Genomic DNA, 13,583 nt, shown 5'->3' with positions numbered 1-13,583 from the left:
TCAGAACCACTATAATCAGTGCAGCAAAAGCCCAAAATGTCATAATCTGCCGCAAATACTGTATACTGTATATACAAACAGGGCTGGCCCTAGGCATAGGCAAACTCGGAAACCTCCTAGGGCCCCGGGGCCACTAGGGGGCCCCCTCAATGTGCAACACAATATATTTTTAATCGGCATGTTCAAATGTGAGCAACAAATTTCCTATAACAGCTCTTGCTGTTGCTGCTGTGGATAATCCTCATAGAATCCCGCTCAAAAAATTACCAATCATAAGCAAGTGCTTAATGTTTCTGAAGAGAAGAAAAGAAGAGGTAAGCAATCTCAAAACAGAGGTACCGTATGCCAAGTCAGGTCATCGTAATAATGCACAATATGCTTAATAACGTCATAATTTGGATTTCATTTTGTCAGATCGAACAGTAGGCACGTCACATTTCCAAGCCAGAGGCGTAGACTGTCTGCGGTGTTTTTAGTAGAAGCTAACAGATTCACGTTTTCCACAACTGTACACAAACCGTTTAGGTCAACTGGCTACAAATCAATGATGCAAATGTTTCTTTTATAACTTTCAATGTTAAAACACTTCATTTTTGTAAAATGTGTGCCTCGTATTCTTGTTTATAAATTATTCATAATGTGTTCTTCAGAGTTGGTTGATAAAAGTTTTCTAGTCATATAATGAATTTATTTTATTGTTCTGAGAAGTAAAATAAGATTCTGTTGGGAGCTGATAATAGTAGTGTCAGTGCAAATTATGATCTTTGGGGGCCTTTTTCCAAGGTCTTGCCTAGGGCCCCAAAATGCTAGGCCCGGCCCTGTATACAAAAGATAACTGAAGATACCACTGCTATGTACAGTACATTGAAACCCATGATGAGTTCCTGATAAATGTTGATGTGTTTTAAAAACACTTGAATTTAGGCACGGTTAATTTTAATAAATAATTTTTATTTTCAGATTTTTTAAAATTTCAGATGATTTGCTCATTATAGATACACATTTGTACTGTATTTCCTTAAACATGTCTTAGGAATTATATTAATAGAGATTTGAATCTGCTACTTTACATGTTTAAAGACCTTTTGTTATATTCAGGATATATGGAATTACATTAACAGCTTCTAATTATGAATATTATTCCTATGTGCTGTTTCGTCATTGATTTTTCTCTTGTGACCTTTTGGAACACAGGATTGAGAGATAATTGGCATACAGTATGTTAATGTATGTGGGTTGTTTACATAGAGCACACACTTTGCCTGTTATCTCAGTGTGTTTGAGTGACTGGAGTTTTCCTTAAAGCCAAACTAAGTCCCCTAACGTGACAGTTATGCTTAGCACCAGTCTATTAATAAGTAAATAAACTTTATAGAAGAAACAAAACAATTACTCCACTCTCACCCCTCCGGAGTTAAAGTAGTGAAACCATTTAGGTGTCTGTCTGTTGGTGTGTACTGTACTGCTGCATTGCTGCTCACCATTTTCAATGTCCATGTATTGTACAATATGAAGTATCAGAAAGAAAATATGTTAAAGCAGGCAAAGTTGTGAACTTTAAGAACATGTAAAGTACAAAGAAATACAATTACTTTTAATAGTGATTAGTATTTAAAATAATGACTGAATTGCATAGCAAGATCCTATGAACGTTAGTTAAAATTAGCTAGTGAATATGGGCCTGGTAATGATAAAGGCAGTTTTGCAATTTCTTTTCTGCAGAGAGGAGTCTCCACCTTACAGACTCCCTGAGATAAAATAATTTCAGCCTCACATAAGAACCACAGGAATGTTTGAGGGGATTATTAGGTAAAAGGCTTTGTCCATCATCTAGGACCAACAAAAAATTAGCTTTAGAAATTATATAATCTACCAGCTAATAAGGATCTAATGGAAAAGAAAAATTGTAGATAAAATATAGAAGACTACTACCACATATAGCGTATGTCAACAGTGTCTCATTTGCTAACCAATCCCATAAAATGGATAGTTTTGACAGTAGTTAGGCCTGGCACACTGTGCGTAAGAATTAACAGTAAATATTGCTTTTGAGCAGGCATAGTCAGGTTTATTGGCACAGATACACCAGTTACATCTGAAAGGACACCATTTCCATAACAAGAAAAGGTGCACCTAAACTGCACCTACCTTACCTATTCCTAACCAGATAAACATAACTAAGTGGATCTTTACTGCAGCCCTAAACAACAAAGTCACAGAATCATCTGTCAGTCTTGGAACATCAGAACCCTTAGGGGGAATACCCAGAGTGCCACACTGGAATTGTGGCTTGACAATGTAAACATGACATTATGACATTGCTGTTGCATGCCTGTGTAAGACTAGACAAGTAGGCCTTGCTATCCATCACGGGAAAGATCATTGCAAAACCATCCTGAATGTTTTTACTTCCACTTGAATGAAGAGCACTTCCAAGACTTTCAATGTAGGTTTAGGCCATCAAAAGATCATGGTCTTTACTGCTAGACCTGTATGCAAGAGAGTGTTACAGTACGTACAGATAATAAAGGATAAATTATAAATATAAAAGGGGAACACTGACTGGTCATTGTTTATTTTGACACATCATTTGTGTCTTCTAGACAATTTAGGGAAGCCATAAAAAAGCAAACAAAAGCTAAGATACAGTATGGAATTAAAAACATAATTTAAATCAAGGCATGATTTCTTAAAACTGTAAAATGTACTAGTAAGGCCACATTTAGATTTTTGTGTATCATTTTGCTCACCATGTTACAAAAAAATATAATATAGGTAATGATAAAAGATATTGATTGCAAAATCTTTCCTAAGAATTTCTGAATAATTAACATCTTGACATTTCCTCATATATATCTTGACATGTTCAACTTTTTGCAAACTAATTTTGCAATTGAAATAAACATATTTACTGTCATTTCTAGAGATTTTTAATTCAAATACAACCCAGGGAACAAGCTGGAGAACATTGACTGGGTTTGTGTCATTTACCTGTGCCTGTTTCCTCAACCATTTGAGAGATTTTGATTATAAGATTGCTTATGTTTGCTTTCTTCTCCTTTCATCATGGAATAAACCTATTACTTGTTTCTTTGCAGCCTACACATGCTGACACAGATACCCACCTGAACTAGTCTAAACATGACACTTAAGATCTTCTGTGCATTTATTCTTTGTTTCCACTAGAGGGCAGACATGCTTTTAAAAGTTGATTTCTATAGGCAGTGGTACTAGAAAGAACATGCAAATGAATTCCCAGGGGACTCCGTGATATATGTGTGTGTATGTGTGTGCAACCATACTTATACATTCAAAGTGTGTTTGATCCATCTGAGAGAGAAAATCTGTGCTGGGGTCTCGCAGGGCCTAACACGTGAAGGTCAGGCTTCACCAGATATCAATCACCAGGCCAATGTCAGTGTGAGCAGGGATCCTAACTGCCCCTTCATCATATTCAGCACCAACACTCTCTGCCTTCCAAACAGAGTGTAATGAGGTGAAATAACCTGACTAATTTAAATAACTCACTTCATATTCTTTTTCCTTCTTCGAAAATGGCAAAATTCATCCTATTTCAGACAAAAATCAGTTATTTACAAAGGTTGCTCAGGATACATTTTTTTCCTAGGAAGATGTTTGTGAAGTTGCTCAGCACCACAAGAGGTGTGGGTGGAGCCTTATGAACAATTAAATACTGGTGCCATGGTGACGAGGTGGCAAAAAAGTAAGTGGCTCATCTATCTATATCAGAGCTTTAAAATCCTGTTTGTCTTTGTTTTCTCTCAAGTACATTGGTCACTGTTCTGAATGAAACCACAGTCACCTTGGCACTGAGGTTAATTGCTGATAGGTTTCCTGCTATAATCCACTTAGCAGAGTTTCACACATTTATTTCTGCTATAGGAGGAATTCCCTGTTGCATTTCAGGTGTATGTTGATGTTTCTGTTAAAGTAGGGTATCAGATAGATGCCAAGTGGACACAGCAGCAAATCAAAGATTTCTAGAATGCTGTACTGTGCGGCTTCCTGCCAATCACCTCCTTAAGTTCTTTGCTTCCTCTCTGCATTTCCAGTGGTAGACAAAGCACTTGACCACCACTCAAGGAAAGCATCCGTCTCAGCTATTAAATTCTTCTCCTCTAGGAATATAATTTGGACATACAGTACAGTACTAGGCAAACCCATCCACCTGCTGAAAATGCATATTGAAGATATGCAATACATGAACACTTCACAGGAGGGGACATTGCAGGACACATTTATGAAATCAAAGCACAAAATGTTGCTCCCCACGGACTAAGGGAGAATATGTATACCTTGACAAATGACTAACATGTACAATACCTGAAGGTGAGGGGGTTTTTAAGACACTTTGTAGGTTTGGTATTTAGCTTTCAAAGGAGTTATAGAGATGTTTCAGAGATAAACAGACATTAAATATACTTGAACACAACAACAGTGGATATGCAATACTTAAGATTTAAAATACCAGAAAAAAGGCAGGTAATTCAGATTTTAGAAGATTTATGTATAAGGGACACCTGTTGTAAATATAATGTTGTGGATTAACAGATACTTTAAGTGCAGATGGAAGCACACAAAAAGACACAAATACACTGGATTCTGTTTCTGGTAGGAAATGGACATCTCTGAAGTCGTGAGCCGTGAGACGAGGCCAGAGTTGTATGCTTTAAATTCACGCTTTAAAAGTTACTCTTCATGAAACTGAATTTTGAGCTCTTAAAAAGTTGCCATTATACTGTACAGTGTGTGATCAAATAATTTTACAAACCATGAAACCACAAACAAGTTTGGAGCAAAGCCTATAGAACACTTCAGTGCTCCGTATTTTATATCTTTGACCCATGTACACAATGACAAGATTTGAATTGCCTTTTTCAAAACATGTAAATTAGTCTTCTGTATAATTTGTGAATACAATAAACAAACCAAAAATGTTATTGAGAAGTGAGTGTATGTCAATCCCCAGAAAAATATCTCATCTCTGTAGCCTGCTATTCACATCACTCTAACTTGACACGCTAAAAAATATCCAAGATGCAGTTTAACAGCCCATGAAGCACACATTCTTTTCAATATTGCCAGGCTATGGAACTGAAAAAGAAACCAAACATGCAATGGAATGCAATAGAAATGCAATAGAACCATTTCCTTCCTGCTTTCTTACATCCAGATCTGGTAAGAAGTAACATCTGGGTTACACCTCTCACTGGACATCTGTTCTTGTTGAAGGCATGAAACATTTGAGCAATTGGCCATACAATGTTGGGTTTCAACAGTACCATTTAAGATGTGACAAACAAAAATTGCGGATACAAAAAATTAGGAGAGTGATTTTTATATAGAGAGAGAGAGATTTTAAGAAAGCAAAATGTAGAAATTAACCCGAACAGACTAATAATAAAACACCAAACGTATAAGCTGTTAAAATGACACTTAGTAGTACAGTACGCTTAAACTATTCATTACTTCAAAATTTAAAACAACTAGTTATGCGGTTTAGCTGTTTTCTTCTTTTAATTAGTTCTATATCACTGAAATATTTAGTTAAATGTTATGAAAACAATGTAAAATTCAATAAAAATATATTTGGATTGATTTCTTTATTCCAGGTTATATTTAAATTTATCATTTATTGCATTTCTAGAACTTTTTTTAAACTGTTTGACAATGTGCTTACGAATCTCTTTTGTGTTAATGCCATACATAATTGGGTTAAAGGTGGGGGGAAATACTACATACAGTATTGAGCAAAACTTTTTTACATTTGGGCTGACCTGTTCAAATCGCTGAGAAATGACTAAAAACAGCATAGCAATTTCAAAAATAACATACACTGTGAGGTGAGAAGAACATGTCTGGATCGCTTTGGTCTTGCTGTTGTTAGCTCTCTTTATCAAACATGCAATGAGTATTTTAACATAACAGAAAGCAATGACTAGAAAAGATCCAGTGCTTAAAATCCATGTGATACACAAACCATAGATATTGTTCACAGTGGTATCTACACACGCTAACCTTAATATTGATGCATTGCTACAGTACACGTGCAAAATTAAAGTACCACACAGTGGAACTGTCACATTCATTATAAAAAGAATAAGAATCAGAATCACTGCAATTCCCCAGGCTATTGAACAGAGTGCTATTAGTTTACCTGTGGACATAATGGTGTGATACCTCAAAGGCTCACAGATGGCAACATACCTATCGTACGCCATGATCGACAGAATTGTTTGTGCAGCTGCTCCATAAGTATGCACACAGAAGGCCTGGACAATGGCGGCAGCATAATGGATTGTTCTGTCTTCTGAGAGGAAATCTGACATGAACCTGATCATGACAGCTGTGCCCCCAATGAAATCGCAAACAACCAGGTTACACACCATAATATACATTGGCTCATGCAGTTTCTTCTCAATCAGAATCACGACAAATACAATTCCATTCCCAGCCACCAGGGTGACGTATATAAGCAATGTCAGCACAAACAGAGGGTACATAAACTCTTTGGGCAAAAGAAACCCCTGTAAAGTGAAAATGATGGGCTGCTTTAATGAGGAATTATCCATCTCCTCCTCAACCTGAAACACAATCCTGGATAAAAGAAGAAGAAAGAAACATCTGTCGCCTTCATATTATGGTTCTCAAATTCAGTTTTATTAACATATTAAACAAAAATTGAAAAACAACTCATTAGGTGAACATATTTCCTAGAAAGCTGTCCATTTAAACCTATTGTCCTGGTAGTGTTTCCTTTCTTTTGTTTCCTGTTTAAATCCTTTATTCAAAAAGAGTCAAGACTCATTCATACTATATTTGTAACACCCAATCTACAAGAACATTAAACTGCATAATACAATATATTACAGACTGGAAATTACATGAATGTGTGAAACTCTAAAATTCCTTTGAAATTAAATTTCCATGAAACTAAATATGTAGCACATCACTTCAAAATGTTTAGCATCATTATGGTTCAACAGATTTAGGCCTTAAAGCAGAATAAGCAAGACAGACTTGAAAGAAATAAAAATAGTATTTTAAATAGCAAAAAAAAGGCAAAATAACGTGTTTTCAATTTCTTTAATCAATGACAAATGTCAGAACTTAAAAAAGCCACATTTGGACAATCCATGTTAATATACAGTTTATAGGCACAGAATAACATGAGAATTTTATTTTAACTATAAGTATAAAAGTGGTTTGCTTCTATGCTTTCATTCATGCTTTCTGAGATTCAATGACTGCATGTACAGTATTGTGAAAGTATGCTTATCCTCATCCCATCTGAAGGAAACTCTTACCTGGATTAAAGGTTTCCAGTCTATCCTGCTCCAAGCTGATGCTGAAGACTTTATAGCTGGAGCCATTACAACATGAGCTCCAGTCAGCACTGGTCTCTGAGGTTTTGGCTAGTGGGACAGCAGTGTTTTCTGCGGTGATGTCACACAGGTGAAGGCTGTCAGGTGGATTATTTTTCCAGTTGTCTTCATCTTCAGCATCTCATATGGTTTCATTGTTAGTTTAATTAACTAACATCTTAATTAACATCTGAAAAATTCTATTTCAGAGTCATTTAGTTTAAAGACCAAATCATATGGAGTTCACAGTTCCTGGGAATGCCTAAATGAGAATCAATATTGTTTGCAATAATTCTGTAGAAATCCAGTGGTTCACAAACTTGAGAGATAGTTGCCCATTCCTAACTGAAACATCCGTGCACGTTTTCAATTGTGCTGTTTGCTTTGTCTTAAAAAACACTAAATAGCCTTACTTATTTAAAAACACTTTATGTCCTGTATGCTCCCTGCTTTGTCCCCAGGTTTTACAGGAACTCTGCCCATCTCTTTTGTACAAGAAAATGGGCAAGGTTAAATAATGTTTTATTTAACTGTTTAATTCTCCTTTCGCTTTGACATAACTATAGCATATACCAAATAACCCTTTAAAACTTGCCTTTTGATCTCATGTTTGTTTACTACAACATTATTTATAATGCTATGCTAAGTAATAAGCCAAAAATGCAATTGTGAAATTCAGTGCAATGAATATGATAAATGACGTTAAAAAGAAAATATCTAATCTCTGTTAGCTGTTATTCATATCATCCTGAACATGATACCTTTCACAACATCTGAGTTATACTTCAACAGCTCAATTATCTCAAATTCAATTTATTTTAAAAGCTGCCAGTGTATAGGTTTGAAAAGTGGAGAACAAACAACATTTCACAGTGGGAGGTAATTACACAATTTTGCTGTATGCCTTTATTTTTCAGTAGGATTTCCATCTTGCTTTTTACATCCACAACTGGATCACACCTTTTACTGGATACCAGCTCTTGTTGAAGACAGGAAGCTCATCAGTGTAAAATAACACAAGGATGGATTTCAGGAGTGATATACAAGAGGATACATACATTTAACAGAGAAATGACCTTAGGACACTTCTATTTTTATAAATCGGAACTGAGGAAAGAGAAATCTAGAATTATCTTGATCAGCCAAAAACAGTGAAATATTAAATGAAAAAAGTAAAGCAGTTCAAATGACATTAAAGAGCAAAATGTTTTACTGTCTATAAGCAGTTGAGGAGGTCGATTGCTTTCCTGTTTTATTTTATTCTGGTATTTGAAAATATGTAAACATTATATCTCATACCTGCATATACATTATAGTCAGTAAATTAACATATAGTGTAGGATTCAATAAAAATAAGATATTTTAATAAGGACCTTTTGATTTAAAAACAGGTGATCTTTCACATTTTAATTTACACCATTGGTAGAACTTTTTTTTTTAACTGTTTGACGATGTGCTTACGAATCTCTTTTGTGTTGATGCCGTATATAATTGGGTTAAAGAATGGGGGAACTACCACAAACAGTATTGAACAAAACATTTTTACATTTAGACTGACCTTTTCAAATCTCTGAGAGATAATTAATATCAAACTAGCAATTTCAAAGATAACGTACATTATAAGGTGAGAAGAACATGTCTGGATTGCTTTGCTCTTGCTGTTGTTATCCCTCTTTATCAAACATGCAATGAGTATTTTAACATAACAGAAAGCAATGACTAGAAATGATCCAGTGCTTAAAATCCATGTGATACACAAACCATAGATATTGTTCACAGTAATATCCACACATGCTAACCTTAATATTGATGCATTGCTACAGTACACGTGCAAAATTAAAGTACCACACAGTGGAACTGTCACATTCATTATAAAAAGAATAAGAATCAGAATCACTGCAGTTCCCCAGGCTATTGAACAAAGTGCTATTAGTTTACCTGTGGACATAATAGTGTGATACCTCAAAGGCTCACAGATGGCAACATACCTATCGTACGCCATGATCGACAGAATTGTTTGTGCAGCTGCTCCATAAGTATGCACACAGAAGGCCTGGACAATGGCGGCAGCATAATGGATTGTTCTGTCTTCTGAGAGGAAATCTGACATGAACCTGATCATGACAGCTGTGCCCCCAATGAAATCGCAAACAACCAGGTTACACACCATAATATACATGGGCTCATGCAGTTTCTTCTCAATCAGAATCACGACAAACACAATCCCATTCCCAGCCACCAGGGTGACATATATAAGCAATGTCAGCACAAACAGAGGGTACGTAAACTCTTTGGGCAAAAGAAACCCCTGTAAAGTGAAAATGATGGGCTGCTTTAATGAGGAATTATCCATCTCCTCCTCAACCTGAAACACAATCCTGGATAAAAGAAGAAGAAAGAAACATTATAAAGACTTACTACATACAGTAAATAGCAGGCATCTGTCGCCTTCATATTATGCTTCTCAAATTCAGTTTTATTAACATATTAAACACAAATTGAAAAACAACTCATTAGGTGAACATATTTCCTAGAAAGCTGTCTATTTAAACCTATTGTCCTGGTAGTGTTTCCTTTCTTTTGTTTCCTGTTTAATTCCTTTATTCAAAAAGAGTCAAGACTCATTCATACTATATTTGTAACACCCAATCTACAAGAACATTAAACTGCATAATACAATATATTACAGACTGGAAATTACATGAATGTGTGAAACTCTAAAATTCCTTTGAAATTACATTTCCATGAAACTAAATATGTAACACATCACTTCAAAATGTTTAGCATCATTATGGTTCAACAGATTTAGGCCTTAGAGCAGAATAAGAAAGACAGACTTGAAATAAATAAAAATAGTATTTTAAATAGCAAAAAAAAAAGGCAAAATAACATGTTTTCAATTTCTTTAATCAATGACAAATGTCAGAACTATAAAAAGCCATATTTGGACAATCCATGTTAATATACAGTTTATAGGCACAGAATAACATGATAATTTTATTTTAATTATAAGTATAAAAGTGGTTTGCTTCTATGCTTTCATTCATGCTTTCTGAGATTCAATGACTGCATGTACAGTATTGTGAAAGTATGCTTATCCTCATCCCATCTGAAGGAAACTCTTACCTGGATTAAAGGTTTCCAGTCTATCCTGCTCCAAGCTGATGCTGAAGACTTTATAGCTGGAGGCATTACAACATGAGCTCCAGTCAGCACTGGTCTCTGAGGTTTTGGCTAGTGGAACAGCAGTGTGTTCTGCGGTGATGTCACACAGGTGAAGGCTGTCAGGTGGATTATTTTTCCAGTTGTCTTCATCTTCAGCATCTCATATGGTTTCATTGTTAGTTTAATTAACTAACATCTTAATTAACATCTGAAAAGTTCTATTTCAGAGTCATTTAGTTTAAAGACCAAATCATATGGAGTTCACAGTTCCTGGGAATGCCTAAATGGGAATCAGTATTGTTTGCAATAATTCTGCAGAAATCCAGTGGTTCACAAACTTGAGAGATAGTTGTCCATTCCTAACTGAAACATCTGTGCTCTTTTTCAATTGTGCTGTTTGCTTTGTCTTAAATAAACACTAAATAGCCTTACTTATTTAAAAACACTTTATGTCCTGTATGCTCCCTGCTTTGTCCCCAGGTTTTACAGGAACTCTGCCCATCTCTTTTGTACAAGAAAATGGGCAAGGTTAAATATTGTTTTATTTAACTGTTTAATTCTCCTTTCGCTTTGACATAACTATAGCATATACCAAATAACCCTTTAAAACTTGCCTTTTGATCTCATGTTTGTTTACTACAACATTATTTATAATGCTATGCTAAGTAATAAGCCAAAAATGCAATTGTGAAATTCAGTGCAATGAATATGATAAATGACGTTAAAAAGAAAATATCTAATCTCTGTTAGCTGTTATTCATATCATCCCTAACATGATACCTTTCACAACATCTGAGTTATACTTCAACAGCTCAATTATCTCAAATTCAATTTATTTTAAAAGCTGCCAGTGTATAGGTTTGAAAAGTGGAGAACAAACAACATTTCACAGTGGGAGGTAATTACACAATTTTGTTGTATGCCTTTATTTTTCAGTAGGATTTCAGGAGTGATATACAAGAGGATACATACATATTACAGAGAAATGAGCTTAGGACACTTCTATTTTTATAAATCGGAACTGAGGAAAGAGAAATCTAGAATTATCTTGATCAGCCAAAAACAGTGAAATATTAAATGAAAAAAGTAAAGCAGTTCAAATGACATTAAAGAGCAAAATGTTTTACTGTCTATAAGCAGTTGAGGAGGTCGATTGCTTTCCTGTTTTATTTTATTCTGGTATTTGAAAATATGTAAACATTATATCTCATACCTGCATATACATTATAGTCAGTTAATTAACATATAGTGTAGGATTCAATAAAAATAAGATATTTTAATAAGGACCTTTTGATTTAAAAACAGGTGATCTTTCACATTTTAATTTACACCATTGGTAGAACTTTTTTTTTTAACTGTTTGACAATGTGGTTACGAATCTCTTTTGTGTTGATGCCGTATATAATTGGGTTAAAGAATGGGGGAACTACCATAGACAGTATTGAACAAAACATTTTTACATTTAGACTGACCTTTTCAAATCTCTGAGAGATAATTAAAATCAAACTAGCAATTTCAAAGATAACGTACATTATAAGGTGAGAAGAACATGTCTGGATTGCTTTGCTCTTGCTGTTGTTATCCCTCTTTATCAAACATGCAATGAGTATTTTAACATAACAGAAAGCAATGACTAGAAAAGATCCAGTGCTTAAAATCCATGTGATACACAAACCATAGATATTGTTCACAGTAATATCCACACAAGCTAACCTTAATATTGATGCATTGCTACAGTACACGTGCAAAATTAAAGTACCACACAGTGGAACTGTCACATTCATTATAAAAAGAATAAGAATCAGAATCACTGCAGTTCCCCAGGCTATTGAACAGAGTGCTATTAGTTTACCTGTGGACATAATAGTGTGATACCTCAAAGGCTCACAGATGGCAACATACCTATCGTACGCCATGATCGACAGAATTGTTTGTGCAGCTGCTCCATAAGTATGCACACAGAAGGCCTGGACAATGGCGGCAGCATAATGGATTGTCCTGTCTTCTGAGAGGAAATCTGACATGAACCTGATCATGACAGCTGTGCCCCCAATGAAATCGCAAACAACCAGGTTACACACCATAATATACATGGGCTCGTGCAGTTTCTTCTCAATCAGAATCACGACAAACACAATGCCATTCCCAGCCACCAGGGTGGTGTATATAAGCAATGTCAGCACAAACAGAGGGTACGTAACCTCTTTGGGTAGCAGAAACCCCTGTAAAGTGAAAATGATGGGCTGTTTTAAAGAGGAACTATTCATTTTCTCCTCAGCCTGAAACACAACCCTGGAGAAAGAAAGGAGAAGGAAATGTTAAAAAGACTTAAAATTTCAATAGGAATCCTCTTCTGTCTTTATGCCATGGCTCTCCAGTTCATCTTTTATTAATATCCTGATACTGCTACCTTTGTTGTACTTTTTGCTTCCACCCTTTGTACAGATGTTTTTTTTTTATTCACAGAGTCATTCTCACCTTGTTCTTAAAACCTAGACTACAAGAGTTTTAAACTACCAACTTGCTAACCAGCAACTACAAACCACATATCCACATTATAACAAAACATACTGTAGATGCATGCATAGAAAGAAAAATGAAGTTGTGAATTCCACACTGATAAGTAAAAAAAGTAAAAGATAAAACACATTATGGTACACAGTAATACATACCAACATGCAGACTAGCACATTAAAGTACAAATTCCTATCAGAAAAAACATTCTTACAGCATATTTGTTTGCTCATCACTTCAAATATTCATAATTTCTGTTAATCAAAAATGCACAGTTAATCTGAGAAGTTCAAAAACAGGCTCTTACAGATTAATAACTAAATTTATCACACTTACAGTAGTTTTAAAGAGCATGCCTCTTCTATAAAGAATTAAGCTTCATGCGGACTGAAACAATGCCTATCATTGTGTAATCCACATTGAAAATGCATAGCCATAGGAAAATATGAGATTAACTGGAGAAATTGCAAAAATATGAAATTGGAGATGTCCCTTTCAATCAAGTCACATTTGTATGGC

At 35.1% G+C, this 13,583-nt stretch overlaps 3 protein-coding genes across 3 annotated transcripts; all 3 read right to left on the bottom strand.

Annotated features, from left to right (window-relative positions):
- Positions 1–5,624: 5,624 nt before the first annotated feature.
- Positions 5,625–6,616, bottom strand: LOC148658247 (olfactory receptor 52B2-like). The gene has a single exon (XM_088639699.1). It carries the CDS (start codon positions 6,591–6,593, stop codon positions 5,625–5,627), a length of 969 nt encoding a protein of 322 aa, XP_088495825.1. The 5' UTR covers positions 6,594–6,616.
- A 1,675-nt stretch (positions 6,617–8,291) lies between these two features.
- On the bottom strand, positions 8,292–9,738 carry LOC148658246 (olfactory receptor 52B2-like). The gene has a single exon (XM_088641912.1). It carries the CDS (start codon positions 9,736–9,738, stop codon positions 8,797–8,799), a length of 942 nt encoding a protein of 313 aa, XP_088498038.1. The 3' UTR covers positions 8,292–8,796.
- A 2,106-nt stretch (positions 9,739–11,844) lies between these two features.
- LOC148658245 (olfactory receptor 52B2-like) lies at positions 11,845–12,830 on the bottom strand. Its single transcript, XM_088641911.1, has one exon. The coding sequence runs from the start codon at positions 12,815–12,817 to the stop codon at positions 11,876–11,878; it is 942 nt and encodes a 313-aa protein (XP_088498037.1). The 5' UTR covers positions 12,818–12,830; the 3' UTR covers positions 11,845–11,875.
- Positions 12,831–13,583: the final 753 nt, after the last annotated feature.

The sequence above is a fragment of the Lepisosteus platostomus genome, chromosome 7, assembly GCF_059453375.1.
Source record: "Lepisosteus platostomus isolate fLepPlt1 chromosome 7, fLepPlt1.hap1, whole genome shotgun sequence".
Taxonomy (NCBI): domain Eukaryota; kingdom Metazoa; phylum Chordata; class Actinopteri; order Semionotiformes; family Lepisosteidae; genus Lepisosteus; species Lepisosteus platostomus.
This window is presented reverse-complemented; position numbering and strand designations above follow the sequence as displayed.

What these genes read in the sequence shown, in the direction of transcription:
- LOC148658247 (XM_088639699.1), bottom strand. Translation starts at nt 6,593, where the DNA reads ATGGATAATTCCTCATTAAAGCAGCCCATCATTTTCACTTTACAGGGG.
- LOC148658246 (XM_088641912.1), bottom strand. Translation starts at nt 9,738, where the DNA reads ATGGATAATTCCTCATTAAAGCAGCCCATCATTTTCACTTTACAGGGG.
- LOC148658245 (XM_088641911.1), bottom strand. Translation starts at nt 12,817, where the DNA reads ATGAATAGTTCCTCTTTAAAACAGCCCATCATTTTCACTTTACAGGGG.